This window comes from Gossypium hirsutum, chromosome D05, assembly GCF_007990345.1.
Source record: "Gossypium hirsutum isolate 1008001.06 chromosome D05, Gossypium_hirsutum_v2.1, whole genome shotgun sequence".
In the NCBI taxonomy this organism is placed as follows: domain Eukaryota; kingdom Viridiplantae; phylum Streptophyta; class Magnoliopsida; order Malvales; family Malvaceae; genus Gossypium; species Gossypium hirsutum.
This window is the reverse complement of record NC_053441.1, coordinates 13,406,378-13,428,090: the sequence shown is the minus strand read 5'-3', so window position 1 is coordinate 13,428,090 and position 21,713 is coordinate 13,406,378. Positions and strand designations below refer to the sequence as shown.

The following is a 21,713-nucleotide window of genomic DNA, read 5'->3' as shown; positions in this document are numbered from 1 at the left end:
CATATACCTTAAAATTTCCTTTACTACAAACTTTTCTTGAGCTGGCTATCTAGCTTATAATCTGAACTCTACTCAGAAATTAAGAGCTAATTAATTAATTAATTAAGCAGCAGGAGAAAAAAACAACCACTAAAGTTGAGCTGAATGAGAAAGTTATGAGTCATCATCCTGTCTTTATAAGGCTGGATCCTAGTCCTAAACCATATATATACAAATAAAAAGTGGCTTATAGTGAAAACCTAATTTTGAACACCGCATGTAACATGAAATGAATAATTAATATGAAACCATCAGATGGTACTAATAAAATGAATTAGTAGAGCATGTTTGAATTTACAGTTTTTAAACTCTTAGAGCACCAATTGAATTAAAGATATCAAACTTTCTATATACTATGAATTATTAGATTTAAAATTTTCATGGCAAATGACCTAACGTCCCCTTAATTTGATAGATTCTTCTCCTCAATATTTTAATTATAAATTTATTCCTATAGCATGGAGTAGTTAATTAATTGAAATTAATGTAAGTGCCTATCATTTATGATGTTGTTATAAATTTGACTTGAGAGACGTAGAAGCCACGTTTCAGTCAAGTCTTGAATGAAATTATTGGAAACTTGGTTTCGTGTTGAGATCACCAAAATTATAGCTTAAATAAAATAAAACAAATATGGTCCTGCTCCTCCTTCAGCTCAGCTCCCTAACTTGAACAGCTTTGAATATATAATTCAATATGCAGTCAAATAATATAGAAATGCTTAATCCAGTGAATAAGGTGGTTTTTGGCCTACACACTAATCCAAGAAAAACAGTCACTAAACTAGTTAACTAAAATTCATATCTACTGAATACTTACCCAAATTCAAATTCAAGTATGAACATCGAGCATAAATAAGTCAACAGTACTCCAAATTAATATAAATTAAAGGGTTAATTAAATAATATTTTTTTTGGTAAAAATATGGTTTTTTTATATATAATAGAAAAAAGAAATCAATTATAAACTAATAAAAATAATATTTGATATCTAAATAAATCTGATCAACAAGACTTGAAATACTAATACGGTTGTTTTCTTTTTGCTAGTATTGTTGTCGTTACTAGTTTCTGAAGGAGGTATCTCGATGGCTTCTTAGCATGTAATAAAATAAACAGTTGATTTACACAGATTGTTTGTAATAATGATGACTATCCCTAATTAATTCCAACCAATCTTGTAATTATAAATTATATATATGGATCAAGAGTCAGAATTAACATTTTGCTCCTAATACAGACTTGTTGAAAGAAAGAAATAAATAAACTTTAAAAATTCAAATTAATTTAACAGTGGGCCATTTTAATGAGTAATTTACAGGAGTAAGAGAGAATTGTGGGGAACATTGTATTTCACCAAATTTCAAGAAGAAAATTAAAGGGCAATCAATATTTTAAATTTGATTTACATTAGCAGGATAATTTGGGTTGGTGATGATATACTATATTACAAATTTACAATCTTAAAAATCTTTTCATAACTTTTCATTAATATAATTTTGATACTATTATATTTGAATATTATCATATGTAGATAATGCACGTGTGAATTTTAGGTCAAATTGCTTTACGATGTTAATAATTTTATTTTACTTATATATATATTTACACTTGTACAAATTATTTCTTCCCCAAAAAGTTCCACAGCTTTTCCAACAATTCATTTAGAGATTATAATGAAGATTAGATTCAAAAGAAAGATTAATAGACTATCTAACTGGGTCAAGCTAAAGCATCTGCCCATCATTTTCAGCCTGCAACTACAGCTCTAACTCCATACCAAACAAAAGGAACAGAAAAAAAAAAACAGAAATTTCCAAGGTTTGATTTGATATATATTTTTAATTTCGCAAATAAAATTTAGAATGATCATATATTCATTTTTTTTAAAAATTATATTCTGAAACGTATCACTTTATGAATTAATCTGGAGATGAAATTTAATTTTCTTATAGACCAAAGTGAGGTAATTTCTCAAGTTAATCAATTGATCGAAAAAGAAGAGTGGGTTCCTTAATATGCACTTTTACATGCAGAAAGGTCAAAAACAAGGTTTCCATAGGTTTATAAGGGTCAATTTTGCAAATCAAAAGTATTTATGATGGACGGCTGAGAATTGAAATCAAACGTCTCTTATATATCAATAAAATATGACTTGTCATCAATTATTGTCTATCACATTAGTGCGATTCACTTTGCAATGACGATATTCCGTAACAATCGAAATCAAAATTCAATTAAACTTCGATCAAAGTAAGAAAGCAAAATCATTAGCCTTTTAATGGCCCATGATGAAGGTCTATGTTAAGTTTTCACATCAGGTCCACCCTCCGTTCAGAATATATTAAAATTAGGTATATTGAATTATTTGATCTTCTAACTTTATAAAAAAAATTATTTTAGCTTTTCATTTAATTTTTCATCTTTTTTTAACTCTTAAAACTTGCATTTTATTATCAAATCACCCTAAAATAGATGACAAAATTAACTTTTTTTAATATTTCTAATGTGGCAAACACGTGAACTGCCAAATGAATGACATGCCATCATTTAATTAATTTTTAAAATATAAAATATGTTTTTTAAATAATTTTTATATTTTTTTTAAAATAATTTTAATGATTTTTAAAACGAGTTTTATAAACTTTCTGAATTTTTAAAATTTTAAAAAATTAACGAAATACTAACAGTTATCGATGTGACAATTTATATGTATTTCATGTCAGAAAAAGTTAAAAATATTACTTTTAAAGTAAATTCAAGGGTTAAAAGTAATGAAATTTTAAATGAAGAGTTAAAATAATGTTTTATAAAGTTGGAGGACGAAAAAAATTATTATGCCTTAAAATTATAAGAAAGTAATGACCCAATATCCATTTTCTTTAACGACAGATTAATAATTAGATTATTGTATCTTTTAAAATTAAAATATACATTGTATTTTCATTTTTATATTAAATTGAATAATTAAATTTAATAAAAATACGTTAATTTTCTTACCAAAAAAGGATATACTAATTTTTATAAAAATTAGAAAATGCTTAAATTTTGACACTGTTAATAATTTACAATATTACCAAAGTTGAGCTAAAGAAGCTTTAATAGAAAGTACATAAAGATAATTAAATTAGAATGTTAATCCTAACTCACTGGACTATTATTATGTATAATTTAATTAAACATTCAATCTGTTTTTATAGAAGAAAAAAGGAAACATTCTATCTGTAGCAGCTGTAATCTGCTGGAAATAATTATTTTAGAAATTTCTGTTTTTCTTTTTTAAAATAATTTATGTTTTCTCTCTTATTTTTCTCACATCACATTAACGCGCACAAAGCTGAAAGCAAAATAGCAACAAGAGACCCAACCAAACAACAGCAACCATGGCAACAACAACCGTTTGAGAGAGTGAAAACGACGTCATATCTGAAGTTTTTTTTTTTTCCTTTCTTTTCTCTATTCTTGAAGCAAGCTGGTTAGAGATCTCCTTCGTCTACAAATATTCAATTCGCCCTTTATTTTATTATTTTATTAAAACATAAATTTGTTTTAGGCGTTGTATTTATGAGCATGTCCTAGCACAATCTCTCTATTCTACTCATTGGTTTTCTCTTTCTTTGGTAACTATTCTTTCTTCTTTTGTTTTTCCTTCTCACTTTTAATTTAGACTTTGCATTTTTTGAGGATTGGTTTAATTCGGTGCTGTTGCAAATTTCACAGTTGGAGGAGGTTATTGTTTGATCCAGAAAAGAAATGGTGGTTTCTGGGCCAATTACGCCTGGACAGGTACGGTTTCGAATTAGAATTTTATTGATTCATTGATTTTTTTTTTGTTTAAGTTAAGATTTAGTTTTGAGATTTTTTTTAAATCTTTTGAATTTGGACACTGTGATTTATTAGCTGAAAACATTTGTAGTTGTTTTTTTGCAATTATTGAATTTGTGGATTTCTATATACTAATTTTGGATTCTGTTTATTTTGTTTCGTTATTAAGGAAGTATCTAAGATTCAGGCCCCCTCATTTTTTTTCTATAGAGTTTCAGAGCTTACTCATAAGCTCGTGTTTGTTTGTAGAAAATTATCTTTTTCTTTTGAGATTAACAATGATGATACTTCTGACTTCTGACTTTTGAGGGTTAAATTTCTTGTTTCTACTAAGAATCTATGAAAGTTCTATGGTTACTAGATTTACATAAGTGGCTTGCTTGGTTTGATGTGTGAAAAGATTTGACTCACAACTGAGTGACACAATGTGTATGGAGAATCTGATGAATTATGGTTAGTTGTGATGATACTAGTGTTCATAATGGAAATCAAAGTGAAACTGTGAATGAGATTGGGAAGTTTATGAAGTTTTACTTGATATTTTATCAAAAGAACTTACGCGCAATTGTTATAATGCAGGAGTGGCATTTTAATTATTTCAACATCTATTTCAAATTGGGCTTTTATTTTTCATCTTTTAAACTTCTATAATCATGCATTATGTGAATATTTCACTCCACTATTCTAACTTATGTCACTTGTTCTTACTATTTTATAATATTTTATATATATTTAAACTGATCAACTTGTTCTTCTATGACTAGTTTTACCCAAAATACTTAATGAAGCCTTTTTTTTATAATTGTTACAGGTGTCTTTTCTCTTAGGAGTTATCCCAGTTTTCATTGCATGGATATATTCAGAGTTCCTAGAATACAAGAAATCGGCATCTCTTTCTAAAGCGTAAGTAATCATTTCAAGTAGGAGTTAGCGCGGGTGCACAAATTTGTTACGCTTATATCACTATTCTTTAGAGTTATTGACTTCAATATTTGCTGATGCTAATGACGGTGTTTCATTTGCAGCCATTCAGATAGTAATCTGGTTGTATTAGGAAAGGAGACAATTAAAGAAGATGACAGGGCTGTTTTGCTTGAAGGGGGTCTAACAAGATCAGCATCTACTAAGCTCCATGCTTCATCCATCAAAACAAACTTGATTAGGTTGCTTTCTTTACGTTTCAGTGTTGTTATGGTTTTCCATGATTGTACTCTAAACCCATCTTACCATTTATGACTCCAGGTTTTTGACCATGGAAGACTCTTTCCTTCTGGAACACCGAACCACTTTGAGAGCAATGTTAGTTATAAACAGAAAGACACTTTTTTTGGCAGCTTTCTGTTTTTGTCTTATATTTGACTACGCAATCTAATGCAGGGCCGAGTTTGGGGCTATTCTGGTGTACTTCTACATATGTGATCGGACAGATTTACTAGGAGAATCTACCAAGGTGCTTTTATACCTGGTTGTGTTGTTGATTGTAATTCATGCTTTCATCTGTGGTTGAGAGCAATGTTAGTTATAAACATTATACTATTGCATCTGCATACTTATTAGGGTCCTCATTTTCATTATTATTTATAGTTATATTATTTTGTGCTTTCTGGTTATGTTGGTATCCTACTTTTATCTATGTCCATCTGGTTTTCTCTTAATTCCTTTCCCCTTCAAAATGACAGAAAGAGGCTTTAGTTTTGGTTTACTAGTCTCTTAAAAGTCTCTTCAATTACTTTTTGCATTCCACTACCCTTGAAGCTCATTGTTTGTTGTCCTCATTTTCCTTTTAGTTGAATGATAAACAACCTTTTTTCTTCCCATGTACTTGCATCCTTTCTTGGGTCCTCTGGTTTGGGTAAATATTTGATACTTCTTTAATAAGCAGGTTTTGACCACTATGTCCTTTTGCTTATAGTTCAAAATAAAGGATTACCATACATTGTCCGAAATTATTTACTTCTCTGGTGGTTGGAAATGTTTGATGGCTAATTTTTTTCCTCTTTAAATGGTTTAAAGTAGCTGTATATTTTTTTATGGTAGGTTGAGAGTCGGTACTTTGCTTTCTTATGTTGATTAACATTAAAAGTTTTTTTGTTCTTTTGTTTTTCTCAATATGATTTCTTATGTGTATTTCCTTGTACAGAAATACAACCGCGACCTTTTCCTCTTTCTCTATGCTCTTCTCATCATAGTTTCTGCAATGACTTCTTTGACGAAGCATAGTGACAAATCAGCATTCTCTGGAAAGACCATGCAGTACCTTAGTAGGCATCAGACTGAAGAATGGAAAGGATGGATGCAGGCAAGTGTTAATTGTTTAACTTGTAACCTGTGAATGAGTAACTACTGAAGCATAGGCACCTTCCAATCACCTAATTTTGAAAAGGTGGTATTTAGATTATATTTCCTTATGTTCCATTTGTGTTTACTTTCCTCAATACCGTAATTTCATTTTTAAATCTCGGAAAAGGTCAATGTCATAACTTTCTGCCGCAGTACCTTTTTTCTGTTTGGTAATAGCTACCTAAATCATTATTTGAATTTTGATCCATATATTTAATCTTAACAGTTGTTCATTGGCTTTTCTTAATCTTGCTCATTTGTTCTAATATTGATAAGAATATTCCCTATAAATTGTGAAACTATCGTATGAAATGCTTTATGATAATTGATATGAGTATTCTGTCTTTGGACCTGCACTGATGTTCCCATGCACCAATTCCTGATTTATGAGATTGCTTATGTTTGCAGTAGCATGGCATCCATGCTCTCTGCAGATTACTTATTCTGTACTAAATTCAGCTGTATTCACATGTCTTTTATTGGAGGGGCTTTTTGCAGGTGCTATTTCTAATGTACCATTATTTTGCTGCGGCGGAGATATATAATGCAATACGTGTCTTCATTGCTGCATATGTTTGGATGACGGGATTTGGCAACTTCTCATACTATTATATCAGAAAGGACTTTAGCCTAGCACGTTTTGCTCAGGTGATACGCTATACCATTCCAGCATTCCAGTTATTAAGGGTTATACTATATATCCACTTTATGCATATCAGTAAACCTCTTATCCTTCTATAACTTCTATTTAATGCAGATGATGTGGCGACTAAACTTCTTTGTGGCATTTTGTTGTATTGTTCTCAACAATGACTACATGCTTTACTACATCTGCCCAATGCACACGCTTTTCACCGTAATGGTGTATGGAGCTCTTGGGATTTTCAACAAGTATAATGAGATACCATCGGTGATGGCTGTGAAAATTCTTGCATGCTTTCTTGTAGTTATCTTTATTTGGGAAATTCCTGGAGTTTTTGAAATATTCTGGAGTCCACTAGCTATCCTATTAGGTTTGCAACCTTCTGACTTCATTCTTCTGATTTTTATTTGTTTATCAACCAGCTTAGAATATTCATGTCCTTTTCTGATGCCTTTCGATATGCTTCAATATTTTTTATTCTTTTTATTGCATTAAAGTTGGAATGCTTTGCTTTAAATATGTATACTTTCAGTTGAACTTCATTTTTAATATACTTATTTCAAAGCCAGTCATTCTTCTTTGCTGGGATATGTTGTAGTTGTTTGCTTATATCAGTTATTTTGTCTCTTCAAATGGCAGGGTACACTGATCCTGCAAAACCTGATCTCCACCGATTGCATGAGTGGCATTTTAGATCTGGTCTGGATCGCTATGTATGGATAATTGGAATGATGTATGCCTACTATCATCCAAATGTAAGTAAAAAATTTCAATCATCAATCTAGTTCTCTTTGTGCACAATTAACTTTCTCATTGAAATGTTTTAAATCTTAGGTTGAGAAATGGATGGAAAAATTGGAGGAATGTGAAACCAAGAGAAAATTTTCAATCAAAGCAAGTGTTGTTGCAATTGCTTTATTTGTAAGTTGCCTGATCTCTAGATCTCTATATTGCCATTATGCTTATTTGGTTTTTGATGGAGGCTTTTTTCCTTTTATTTCTTAAATTCTTCAGGTTGGCTATATGTGGTATGAATGTATTTACAAGCTGGACAAGGTTACTTACAACAAATATCACCCATACACATCTTGGATTCCTATAACGTGTGTATTAATGCCTTCTTTTTTCTAGTTTACTTGGAACACTAGAGGAAGTTTATGTGAAAGTGCAAGGAATATCATGTAAATAGAATCTGATTCCCATGTCTTCTTTCTTGTGATTCTAGTGTCTACATTTGCTTGCGGAATTGTACTCAGCAGCTTCGAAGTTACAGTTTGACTCTCTTTGCGTATGTTTCTGGAAATAACTAATTCATTCGATTCCAGCTTTCTTACTAGACTGTGGGTTATTGATTTGCCTTTTGAGGACTTTCTGGCGCTATTTTAGCGTTGCTCTAATTAATGCTACATTTTTGTGCTTCCTAGGTGGCTTGGCAAGATAACTCTGGAGACTTACATTTCACAATTTCATATCTGGTTGAGGTTTGTTGACCATTTAAACGTCTTGTTTTAATCTGTTCCTCAAATTATATCTAAAACAAAAGCCTGTTAGTGAAATTGGTTTTCCTGGATAACTAGTTCCATCTCTTGATTCTTCATAAAAAGCATGATAATTCAACAAGGACTGAAGCCAACGTAAGATTAACATATTTACATATCTACAAGATTGTTATAATTGCATTTCGCACCTGCAGATCAGACATGCCTAATGGACAGCCCAAGTGGCTTCTTTCTTTTATCCCGGAATATCCCCTACTCAACTTCATGCTCACAACAGCTATTTATGTCTTGGTGAGCAAATTCTCTCCTCTCTTCCATATTTTGTCAACACTTTCAATTGTATTCATCTTGCTCACTTTTGCTACCATCTTGCCTTGCTTCTGCAGATATCTCATCGTCTGTTCGACTTGACCAATAAACTTAAGTCAGTTTTCATTCCCACAAAAGACAACCGACGGCTGCTATATAATTTCATTGCTGGAGTAGTCGTTTCAGTGTGTTTGTACTGCACTTCACTCATTCTTCTTCAGATTCCCCATTCAACTGTAAGCTCCTAATCATTATGAAGAACTAACGAGTTTTCTGAATTTTAGACAATGTGTCAGGTCTTCTTTATCATCATTTGTTATGTTATATTAACCTGCATATAACTGATTCCATAATTACAGGCCTGAGAACGCATGAAGTTGGATAGCGAGCGCTTTTACATCGGACATACAAAAAACATACATAAATAGTTGGAGCAGAATAAGTGAACTTGGAAGACGTATACACGATCTAAGCTTTCGGATTTGAATGTTTCCAACGATTTTGAGTAAAATTGCCCTCTATTTTTCATCCTCGATCTGGAACTATGAGTCTTGGTATTGCCTTGGGAGCATGATGGGGGGCAAGCAGGCAACCAACAGGAAGTAAATCTTTTTCCTTTTTTTTTTTTCTTTACATTTTGTTGAATATTGATGAACTGCAATATATCGTCTCCTTTTGTATTTTTTTCCCTTTTTTGGTCATTTATTGAAGGAAAAAATGTAGATTGATGTGACATAGAATGTGGTGTTTCGGTACCAAACAAATTGGAGATCCAATAGTAATGCAAAATGTTATTGGGAACTTCTCTCATAATCATTTGTCATTTGGGGATGTATTTTACGACATCAAAACTGGGTATAATTATGTAATATTTTGAGTGAGAGAATGGAATGTAACCTTATTAATAAGAAAATGTTTTTAGATATAAATTGAGCTAAAATCAAATTATCTTTTGTTGCAGCCATTTGAATCTTTGAACACTTACTCTTGATATGCCTATGTCTCTCTTTCTATTTATTTATCTTTATTTGAAGCGAACATTTTAATTTAAAGAGTATAGTGTTTGTCTTTTTTACACTGAGTAAATCTTTACAAAAGCTTTCATTTAAGAACGTTTTAAGTGTAATTAAAACTACTTATTTCTGGGCACCACAATTTTTACCTTAGCCAAATATTTTAAAAGCATTAAATTTTTCATTTCACGTTTGCTTTGCTTATCAATATTTAAAGCAACTAGATTTGAATTATATGTTAAATATCCTTTTGATGTTATTGTTAACTTTTATTGTTTAATAAATTGAAATTTTAAGTTATAAAATTTATTTAATATGTTATTCAAAATTAATTATGAAATATAATTAAATTATTTGATAAATATAGATATTAAATTGTTAAAATTATATTATAAATTTTATCCTTAAATTTTAAAAACTTCACTAAAAGTTAAATATTAAACATAAAGTTTTTTATAGGATAATATAATATTAAAATAATTAAAATAAATTTGAAATAATTAAAAATATTTTCCATTAAGTGATAAGTAACTATTATATACTTACAATTTTCCACACTTTTTCAAAGAAAAAATTCTATCATTTTTTACTTTGAATTATTAAATTTGTATAAAAAATAAATCATTAAAAAATATTATTTTTCAATTGATTTAATTTTTTCAATAATTTACGCCTAAATATGTTCATGAATAAGCCAAAGCTAATTTTGATTGAAATTTATGAAGATTAAACTTAAACTCAGTTCAACTTTAAGTATTTACATAATGTTATATTATTTACATAATTATAAATTAATTGTCTCAAAAAAAATTATATAAGATATCCTATTTAACATATATAATAATTAAAAATATTACAAATAAAGAAATTGTTTAAAATACTGCAAGATTAATCAGTCATATTCTTAAACTAGGTAAAGTTAAGTGTTGTTGAATTTAATTTTCCATGCAATATGCATTACTAAATAAAGCAATCACAAAGTAATCAAGTAATGGACTTATTATATTTAATCATGAATGTCGACAGCATTATTGACGATAAGAGTGCTGAGCATCCATACCCACCATACAACAAAACAAATCAACGAGAGAAGGGAGAAATTTGAAGAAACTCACTGCACTCAAAAGCTTAGAATATGGATCCCTTCTATAGGCACTCCTTACATTTTTAATTAACTTAACACAACAATAACCGCTAGTGTTGCTATGTCGGCAAAATTAATATAATATTAACACTTGAGAAGAACAAACTAAGAAAAATTGAAGGGTCGTCTATTGTCAATTTATGGTATTACTGATTAATCCTTCATTATTACCATGTATACATTATTTTTATTTTTCCTAATATGGTAAAAAATTAACATTGTTTTGTTGGCACAACTTGATTCTCTCTAATTTTAAGCAACCATTTGAGCTCATCTTCATGGTACTTCCGTCAAGTAATATCATTGTCTTATTGGGTATTATTATTGTATTATTTTATGGGTACTCATTTGAATTTCCATAGATGGGTTTTTTTTAATTGTTTTGTTGCAATTTTTTTAAAAAAAATATTGAATAATCAACTTCTTTTATAATATCCCAATAAGAAAAACAAAACAATAGAATTCAACATTATCCTAATTTAATAAAATATATCGCTAAAACAAAATTAGAAATTCGCGTACATGTTTTTTTTATCTCCTTACGTTAAAATATATCTAAGCATAACATTTAGAATTTTTTATAGCAAAACTCGTTGTAAGGCCCAATTTTATGCCCAGGCCCGAATATTAAAACAATAAACAACAGTCCAATTACAAAATAACAAACCAACCCACTACCTAGCCCAACAGCAGAAACCTTAGCCCAAATAAAAAAAACAAATGTTTGCAGCAGAAAACCCTAGGCGCAGCATGCCTAGGGCGCGCCGCTCAGCCTCGTCTGTCCCCCTCACGCTCGCACGCCTCAGCCTTGGCCACCACGACGCCCACGCGTCTGACACTCCCACCTGCTCCACCGTGCCCACCACCTGCAACAAGAACAGACACCACAGCAAGGAAAGCATGCAAATGATGGGGAAAACAATAAACAAAAGGAACAAAACAAATATATGGGCTTTAAAAGCCGAAATCGGTCATGGGAACGGGGGGATTTTTCCTTTCATTTTTCAGTTGTAATACTACTTAGAATACAAAAAAAAGCAGATTGAAGCAAGAAAAAGACCCGAAACAGAAAAGGCAGAGATCTAAGGTTTCTTTTATTTTTATTCGAAAACTCATCTATTATATATCTATACATAGCATAAATTTATAAAAAAAGAATAACAAAAAAAATAAAAATTTTTACCTTTCCGGCCACCGCGTGCGGTGGCCGGCGCCGGCGCCGGCGAGCCTCCGGTGGCCGTCCGGTGGCCCCCCCTTTGCCGGAAATCGCTCCGAGCTCCCCTCTCCTCTCTCCCTTTTCTTTTTTTTTTCTCCCTCAGCTTTACAAATGATTTTTTTTTGAAATTTTTTTGACTTTTATAGGGGGTCAAAACGCACCGTTTTGGACCCCCAGTTTAAACAAATAAAACGACGTCGTTTTGAACGCGGGTCGGGTCGACCCGACCCGCACCAGGGAGGATCCGCGTGTTTTTCTTTGGAAGGGCTAATTGCACTTTTAGCCCTTCCGCTTTTTCGGGAGTTTACAATCAAGCTTTTTTTTATTTTTAATCTGGCTCCATGGTTTCGCCCCGAATTCATTCTGGTCCCCCATGCTGCGCAGCGTTTTAATACTTGGGTTTATTGCGCTTTTGACCCTCCAAGTTGCACGCGCGTTACAATCAAGTCCCTTTCCTTTGTTTTCATTTTAAATTGGCCCTACAACTTTGTTTTTAATTCGATTTTAATCATTTTTTCGTTTATTTTTGTATCTTTATCAAATATCCTTGTTATTTTTATATTATTAGTATTATTAGTATTACTATTATTATAACTATGTACTAGTGTATATTTTTATTACGTATATGTATACACATATATTTTTGTATTTAACATTTTTCATTTCACTTTATTTTAATATTTTATTAATTTTATGTACGTTTCTTTTATATTCCAATGTTATTATTATTATTATTATTATTAGTTTATGCTTTGTTATATATCTATATATTTATAATATGTATATATACGTACTTATACATACTTAAATATATTTTTTCACATTTCATAATTCTTATATACTTACATATATTTATGCATATTTTACATCATATACATACTTATATATTTTATACTCTTAAAAATGCTTTTCGTATATTTCACATATTTTATAATTCACATACATATATTTTATATAATCACGATTTGTAAATATAAATACACATTTACATTTTTTATAATATTTACCGATTTTACATATATGTACATACTTATCTATGTTTTCATATTCTGTAATTTATATATTTCTTATTTTATGGCTTTAAATTATACATGCATATATATATATATATATATATATTTTTACATAATTGTATTTATTGTCATCATTGTTACTTGGTGTATGTTTATTTATCCATGTACACTAGTGCTTTTTCTAAAATGTTAGTTCTATTTATTTAGTTGTATGCTTTGTTTATGTAATCTCCTCGTCATTTCATTTTGCCTATTGCATTGTTGTTACTCATTTTACTTTGCTCACCTTGTCGTATTCGTTATTGTTTTGTCAAGCATCGACACTAAACACCAAAAGGAAAATTTTTCTAAATAAGGCAATATTTCACGTTTGGAAACTCGAGAAAACGTGCCCTAACGTGCTGGGTTTCGATTTCTCGTTTGACTAAATAGCCAAATATCCTCTTAAAGCTTCAAAGTATGGTTTCATTAAACTATAAGGTGATCTTGGTTTCGATGGTTAGAGTATCGTGTCCTAACGTGCTGGATGTGATATTCCTTCGGAACAAGAGAATCTTATGTTTCAATTCACGATATCAGATTTTCTTTTAAGGATCACATTTTTAAAAACTCTTCAAATTTTCAATTTTCGACACTAAGACACTAATTAATCAACTAGGTACCAATTTTGGGCGTATCGAGGGTGCTAATCCTTCCTCGTGCGTAACCGGCTCCCGAACTCATTTTTCTGAATTTCGTAGACCAAAATCGTTGTTTTAATAAAATTAAATCATTTATTAAAAACAACCACTTTTTGAGGTGACCCGATCACACCTCGTCAAAAAAGGATTGGTGGCGACTCCCGTTTTCATTCTTTTTTAAATCCAAGTCGACCCCGTTTTCATTCAAAAAAATGGTGTCAACAGCTTGGCGACTCCACTGGGGACATAAGAGAGTCAAGCCACGTGTTGATTATTTCTTGTCTTTTTGTCGAAAGTTGAAAATTCGATTTAAATTTACAATCCTCTCATCTTTTGTTTTGAGTTACATTTTTATCGTGTTCTGTATTTTATTTTATACCTCCGCACATTCCATTGCATGACCGTTGGTCACACCTTTTAAGTGGGAGTGAGAAACTACGCCTTCGTGAGGTTTTCACCTCCGCATGGGATAGTGAATCGCTTCCGGGATACATCCGTACCTATGTCTTCGTGAGATTTTCATCTCCGCATGGCCATAGGGAAATGTATTCCCCTGAACTGAACTCGGTCCATATGAGCCTATAATGGGTGAGGATCGAGGAATCTGCTGGTTCAGGTACCCTCACTTTAGAACCAAACCACACATAGCGAGCCATAAGAACCCACCGAGATAGAGCTATTCTAGACCCTAGTGCTTACCGAATAGATGCTTTATTTATTATTGTTTATTTTAAATCCTAGATCTAATTTGCTTTGTTTGTGATTGCATGGCATTTTCATTTCAAAAGAGGTGTCGATTCACGTTCAGTATAGATAGAAAGCTTATCATGGAAAAGAGGTTTCTTGATAAAGTAGAAGACAATGCAGCTGTACGATTATGGGCTGAGACGATGTGGAGAGAGAAAGGCGATAGTCTTGCAGAAGGGTACGTATCAGAGTTATGGGACTTCACCCGTATCAGCGTAGTCCAAAATGATCTGTGAGAAATGAAGGAAATATGGGATCAATGGGACGACGGGACCAAGCAGATGTTTTACTGTGATTACGGGGACTTGCCTCACCTACTTGGTGTCAAAGTGGACAAGCATTTATTCCGAGCCCTAGCCCAGTTTTGGAATCCTGCTTACAGTTGTTTCACTTTTGGAAAAGTGGACTTGGTGCCCACCGTGGAAGAATATACGACCTTGCTTCGGTGTCCAAAGATTCAAATTGACAAAGCCTATTCTAGAGCCGCTAGTGTCCCGACATTATTAAAAAATTGATGAGCATTACAGGGATGAGCGAACAGTGGGTCGCTGCCCGGATCCAACTGAAAGGAGACAGTAAATGCGTTCCTTGGAAAAGCTTGCGAGATTTAGTATTAGCACACCCCGATGTGAAGAAAAGAGTGGATGTCTTCGCTCTAGGTATCTATGGTTTGGTAATTTTCCCTAGAGCTTTAGGGCACGTAGATGAGGCCGTCTCTGATTTGTTCGATCGGCTTAGTAAGGGAGTCACGCCCATCCCGGCAATCTTAGCAGAAACCTTCAGATCTCTAAGCGCATGTCGAAGAGCAGGGGAGGGAAGGTTCATCGGATGCGCACAGCTACTATTGGTGTGGTTCCATAGTCACTTTTGGAAGGTGGAAAATGTCTCCTATCGAGTCTTCTCAGAAGACTATTCCCCATTGAAGGAACAAGTTGCTACACCAAGACGAGACGACATCACGGAAGAGAAGTGGATGACGATTCTCCAAAACCTTCAGGAGGATGACGTTGAATGGAAAGCTCCTTGGATGGTACCCGACGAGATCCTGTATCGATGTGGGGATTTCAACTGGGTCCCTTTACTCGGAATTTGGGGAGCTGTCGGTTATGCCCCTTTACTCGTATTAAGACAATATAGATCGAGACAGTTCATACCAGCAACACAAGGGCTGGCTCAATGTGAGTTTTCTTATAAGGATGAAAACTACAAGAGAAAAACTCGAGAAATATCTAACGCTTGGAAACAGGTTCACCGAATGAAAAGATTCACCGTAGGAGCGATGACAACTTCAGAATATTATGGGTGGTGGAGTAAAAGAGTCAATGACAACATCCCTAAGCCGAGGGAAGATTGCGTTCAGTCTATAGAGGAGCATCTACAAGTAGTTCCGTCAGAATTAGAGATCATCAAACGAGACTTTGAGAAAAGAAATTCTGAGTTGGGAAAGAGGATAGAACAGTTAGAAGAAGAAAGAGTGCATTTGGGATTAGACATCGATATCCACAAGCTAGAAGCCGAGAAATTAAGGAAGGGAAAGAACAAAGCTGAAGAGGATTTGGATAGTCTAAAAACAGATTACAAGAAGCTGCGGTTGTCGATGAGAACTGTCGGTCTGGGTAAAACGTCAGAGCAGTGGCGACAAGAGATCAATGAGGAAAAGAATAGGGCCGATCAATGGGAAAAGAAATTTCAAGATGCTCGAGCTCGAGAAAACGCTTTGGAAAGGAGTTTGTTAGAGTGCCGAAATGAGAAGGCAGGATTAAAGGCCAAAGTGACAGAGCTAGAAAAGTCACTTCACTCGTACCGTAGTCGCAACTCCATGATCGAACTAAGAGCAAGCTTAAATAAGATCGAAGAACTGAAAGAAAAGGTAGAGGAGCTTGAGGACGCATTACACAATTCTGAGCTACGAATGGAGCTTCTTGAGAGGAGTAATGATCAATGGCAAGAGCAATTCCATCATTCTCAAAGGCAGATTAGAGATAGAGATTACGTTATGGGCGAAGCTGTGACTCAAGTGCGGGAAGTGGCTGATCATCTGCAAACATTAGCAGTCCAGGCCGATGTATTGAGTTTAAAATATGAGTCAGAATCAAGCCGAGGTCGAGATTTAGCTTGGCTTCTTAGGAAGGTTAAGGCTTTGGGTATAAAGGCGAAGCCGTATATGTAATTTATTTTATGTAAAGAAATTTGCTTTCTAGTTGAGTTTTCTAATGAAATTGAATTCGAATCAATGCCTCTTTTTTTCTTTTGCATTCATCTCATACATTTGCATTACATCTCATAAAATGACCCTAATAAAATTAAATTATGACAGTTACCCTGGAAACCAACAAAAATCTAATCAAATATCACTACGGTACTCGTCGCCAAACAAAAGCAATGGATCAAAGGATGGAAAGATTGGAACAGTTACAACGAGAGATGCAAGATCAGATGCATGAACGACTGGAAAAAATCCAGCAAGACATGTTAGAATCCCAGAACACTGTGATGAACCAATTAAAGCAGTTATTGGCTGGAGGAAATAAAGGAAAAGACCCCGTAGTCGATGCGGGGGAAGATCACGATGACCCTATTTATCCTCCAGGTTTCACCCCAACTAACATTCAAGCACAACCAGAGGTGTACCCACAGAGGGTACCGGTTACCATTAGACCTCAATGTCTGGCTGGTACCTCGGTACCATTGCATTTTCAAATGGGCTCGGGTTCTAATCCCGGGGATAATCCCACTAATCCTGTGGTCCCAGACCTCGATGATGTGGCAGAAACAGAAAAAACAAGAATGAACCTGCCAAAACAACTAGAGGACCGATGTAGATGGTTAGAGGAAAAATTTAGAGTCATGGAGAACATCGACTATCATCGCGGGGTTGACGCCAAGGATCTGAGTTTGGTCCCTGATTTAGTACTCCCACCTAAGTTCAAAATGCCGGAATTCGAAAAATATAATGGGACTAGTTGTCCTGAAGCTCATATAACTATGTTCTGTCGAAGAATGACAGGATACGTCAACAACGATCAGCTGTTAATCCACTGCTTCCAGGACAGTTTGATCGGATCTGCAGCCAAATGGTACAACCAACTGAGTCGTGCTAAAGTTAGTTCATGGAGAGACTTGGCGCAAGCTTTTATGAAGCAATACAGTCATGTAATGGATATAACACCCGATCGAATTACGTTACAAAACATGGAGAAAAAGCCTAGCGAGAATTTCAGGCAGTACGCCCAACGATGGAGAGAAGTGGCAACACAAGTCCAGCCGCCCCTTTTGGAAAAAGAGGTCACCATGTTGTTTATCAACACTTTGAAAGCCCCGTTCATCAACCACATGTTGGGGAGTGCTACCAAGAGCTTCTCGGATATGGTAATGTCCGGTGAAATGATTGAGAATGCGGTAAGAAGCGGTAAGATTGACACGGGGGAAAACTTTAAAAGACTAGCCCCAAGGAAAAAAGAGGGCGAAGTAAACAACGTAAGCACATATAGCAAGAGCCATTCAAAACCGATTACCGTTGGCCCTCCAAAAATGATAACCACTAGTCACCAAGCCCCATCGAGGCAGGAACCCAACACAAGGCCCAACACAAGGACTAACACAGAGAGACTTCAGTTCACGCCCATTCCAATAACATACGGGGAACTGTATCAGAAGTTATTTGATGCACACATAGTATCTCCATTTTATCTCGAGCCCATGCAACCTCCATATCCCAAATGGTATGACACGAATGCCCAATGTGAATACCATGCAGGGATACCAGGACACTCAATTGAGAACTGTACTGGGTTTAAAAAGGCGGTGGAAAGGTTCATTAAGATGGGGATTGTGAAGTTTGACGACCCATTAGGACCCAACGTAGCAGCGAATCCGTTACCCAACCATGCTGATAAAGGGGTAAACGTAATAATCGAAGGTGAGAAAAAGAGAATCAAAACCGACATTGCAGAGATAAAAACCCCATTGAGTTGGGTCTGGAGACAAATGATGGAATGAGGTCTCATCAAACAAGATTCAAAAGAAAAGCCCGAAGGAACGAAGACGTACTGCGAGTTTCATGCTGAAGAAGACCATGACATTCGAAACTGCACTGAATTCAAGGCCATGGTGCAAAATCTGATGGACAACAAAGAGCTAGAATTTTATGAAGAGATCAAAGGACTTGAAAATGGAGAAGTTTATGCCTCGGAAGAGGGGTCTACGGGAAAGGCCCCAAATCACCCAGTGGTGATTATTTCAAGGCCAACGAGTACAGGATCTGGAATACAACTGGCGCCAAGGGTCATAATCCAAAAACCTGTAGCCTTTCCTTACAAGGATAGCAAAAAGGTTCCTTGGAATTACGACTGCAATGTGATGATCACGGGAGAGGAGAACCCGATAAATGCTTCAGAAGAGGCTAATGACGCAGGTTTCTATACGCGTAGTGGAAAACGTTACGACCTGGGAAATACAAAAAGGGAACTTATAAAAGGAAAAGCCTTGGCGGTTGAACAAATAAAACGAAGACGACCGGAATTGAACCGCAAATTAACACACCGGTGACTGAAAATGAGGCTAGAGAATTCCTAAAATTCTTGAAGCATAGCGAGTATAGCGTGGTGGAACAATTGCATAAGCAACCCGCTCGCATCTCAGTGCTCGAGTTACTTCTAAGTTCAGAGATACATCGTAATGCGTTGGTAAAAGTGCTAAATGAGACCTATGTCGCTAAAGATATCTCAGTGAACAAATTGGATCGCCTGGTTAACAATATAAATGCCGATAATTTCATCTTCTTCACGATGATGAGATCCCGCCAGGTGGTATGGGATCTACCAAGGCCTTGCACATCACTGCCCGTTGCAAGGGGTGTATACTACCGGCGGTACTCGTGGACAATGGATCGGCCCTGAATGTTTTACCCCTGTCCACATTAAACAGGTTACCTGTGGATAGTTCTCACATGAAATCATGTCAAAATATAGTGAGAGCATTTGATGGCACTGAGAGAAAAGTGATGGGGAGAATCGAGATACCTCTATTGATTGGTCCAAATACATACGAGGTGGACTTTTTGGTAATGGATATTAAACCATCTTACAATTGCCTATTGGGGAGGCCTTGGATCCATTCTGCAGGAGCTGTACCATCGTCACTTCACCAAAAGTTAAAGCTGGTGATAGAGGGTAGATTGGTGACTATAGGTGCAGAAGAAGACATCATTGCATCAGTCACCGATGATATGCCATACATAGAGGCTGATAGTGAAGCAATAGAATGTTCATTCCGATCATTGGAATTCGTAAATGCCACATTTGTCATCGAGATGAGCAAAATCCCAGAGCCTAAGATATCCAAAGCTACGTCAATGAGCTTACAGCTAACGATGGGAAAAGGGAGCATTGCCTGGAAGAGGATTGGGAAAATACCTCCAGGGAAGGGTTGGAGTACCGATCCTAGTTAACAAACAGGACCGTTATGGTTTGGGATATAAGCCTAATGCGAGGGAAAGGAGGAAAGAGATGGAGAAAAACAAGAAAAGAGAAGAGCACATTTGGGCGGGATAGAAGTCAAGTGGGGACCGATGACCTTTCCCCATATATCTAAGACTTTTGTTTCAAGGGGAATTGTCTACCCTGAAGAGAAGGATGAGGTTACAGAAGGAAGGATTGAGAGGTTGGACATCAATGCCATATCCGCGGAAGAAAAGGTGGAAAGGAATTTATCAGGCATTCGTCCTTGCGAACCTGTAAGTGTTTTGAATAACTGGACTGCAGAAGAGATCCCTGTAACATTTAGAACTAATTCAGAGTAATATTCAGAACACTTGTTGCCCTAAGCCTGGGGTGATAAGAATCTTTTGTAAAAGGCACATGTCCAAAATCTAATTTCAGTGAAAACTTATCATTCAGTTTCATCTAGAGCAAATATTCTTTCATTCTTTTCATTCCCTTTATAATCATAGTATGCATACAAGTATTCTTAGATTCTTTTATTTGGGCCTCCATTTGTTCTAATAACAGGTCTTCAGATATCAACGAGATGAGCGACTCTGTTACTAATTCAGAGTCTCTATTTGAGCAAGACATGAGTATAGATAATCCTCAAGATTTTGAAGGTGACCAAGACAGCGTTTTATCTCCGGATTTGTTAAGAATGATGGAAGAAGAAGAAAAACAAATTCTACCCTATAAGGAATCAGTAGAAGTCGTGATCTTAGAAGAGGGCAGAGAGGTAAAAGTTGGCGCTCGCATTGCCAAGGAACAAGGCGAGACCTTGTTAAGTTGCTTCAAGATTTAAAGATGTCTTCGCATGGTCCTACCAAGATATGCCAGGTTTAAGTACTGATATTGTGGTGCACCGATTGCCTATAAAGGAAGAATGCAAACCAGTCCAACAAAAGCTTCAAAGGATGAGGCCTGATGTCTTGCTAAAAATAAAGGAAGAAGTCAAGAAGCAATTCGATGCTGGTTTCTTACAGGTGGTCAAATACTCAGAATGGGTAGCCAATATAGTCCCTGTTCCTAAGAAAGATGGGAAGGTGCGAATGTGTGTGGACTACAGAGACTTGAACAAAGCCAGCCCAAAAGATAATTTCCCACTGCCTCATATCGATACCTTGGTAGACAACACGGCCGGATACTCACTGTTCTCTTTCATGGATGGTTTCTCTGGGTACAATCAAATTAAGATGCTTTCTGAAGACAAGGAAAAGACCACATTCATAACGATGTGGGGGACGTTTTGTTATAAAGTGATGCCTTTTGGATTGAAAAATGCGGGAGCAACGTATCAGAGAGCCATGGTAGCATTATTCCATGATATGATGCATAAAGAGATAGAAGTTTATGTGATGACATGATCGCAAATCCAGAACAGAAAGGGAACACGTGCAAGTTCTGAGAAAACTGTTTCTGAGGTTAAGGAAGTTCCAGCTAAAACTTAACCCAGCCAAGTGTACTTTCGGGCTAGATCAGGAAAACTGCTAGGATTCTTAGTCAGCGAAAGGGAATGAATTGACCCAGACAAAGTTAAGGCCATACAAGAATTACCTCTGCAAGTACCAAAAAGAAGTTCGGGGTTCCTAGGACTGAATACATCGCTCGATTCATTCAATTAACTGAGAAAGTACCCATATTCTAAACAATCAGTGTATGGATAGAGTGCAGAACTGAAAAACATTGTCACCCCAACTGTCCTTGCCTGAAACCAGTCTATACGGATTGAGTCCATGGGGGGGGCCAAAGATGACAGGCGAGAA

The 21,713-nt window shown here is 35.0% G+C and overlaps 1 protein-coding gene across 2 annotated transcripts; it reads left to right on the top strand.

Annotated features, from left to right (window-relative positions):
• Positions 1–3,348: 3,348 nt before the first annotated feature.
• LOC107905864 (protein REDUCED WALL ACETYLATION 3) lies at positions 3,349–9,607 on the top strand. 2 transcript variants are annotated; one of them, XM_041093839.1, is made up of 18 exons: positions 3,349–3,513; positions 3,592–3,658; positions 3,759–3,824; positions 4,675–4,766; positions 4,889–5,026; positions 5,106–5,162; positions 5,241–5,313; positions 6,004–6,162; positions 6,702–6,851; positions 6,961–7,216; positions 7,486–7,601; positions 7,681–7,767; positions 7,861–7,949; positions 8,072–8,134; positions 8,271–8,327; positions 8,540–8,636; positions 8,732–8,890; positions 9,014–9,607. In XM_041093839.1, exons 3-18 carry the CDS (start codon positions 3,792–3,794, stop codon positions 9,017–9,019), a joined length of 1,632 nt encoding a protein of 543 aa, XP_040949773.1. In that variant the 5' UTR covers positions 3,349–3,513; positions 3,592–3,658; positions 3,759–3,791; the 3' UTR covers positions 9,020–9,607. The 2 variants fall into 2 exon arrangements, with proteins under 2 accessions (XP_040949773.1, XP_040949772.1); XM_041093838.1 differs by having other exon boundaries at positions 3,352–3,658.
• The last annotated feature ends 12,106 nt before the right edge of the window (positions 9,608–21,713 follow it).

What these genes read in the sequence shown, in the direction of transcription:
- LOC107905864 (XM_041093839.1), top strand. Translation starts at nt 3,792, where the DNA reads ATGGTGGTTTCTGGGCCAATTACGCCTGGACAG. An exon ending in TACTAGGAGAATCTACCAAG is followed by an intron (nt 5,314 to 6,003) that starts GTGCTTTTATAC and finishes TTCCTTGTACAG; the next exon opens with AAATACAACCGCGACCTTTT. An exon ending in CAACAGCTATTTATGTCTTG is followed by an intron (nt 8,637 to 8,731) that starts GTGAGCAAATTC and finishes TTGCTTCTGCAG; the next exon opens with ATATCTCATCGTCTGTTCGA.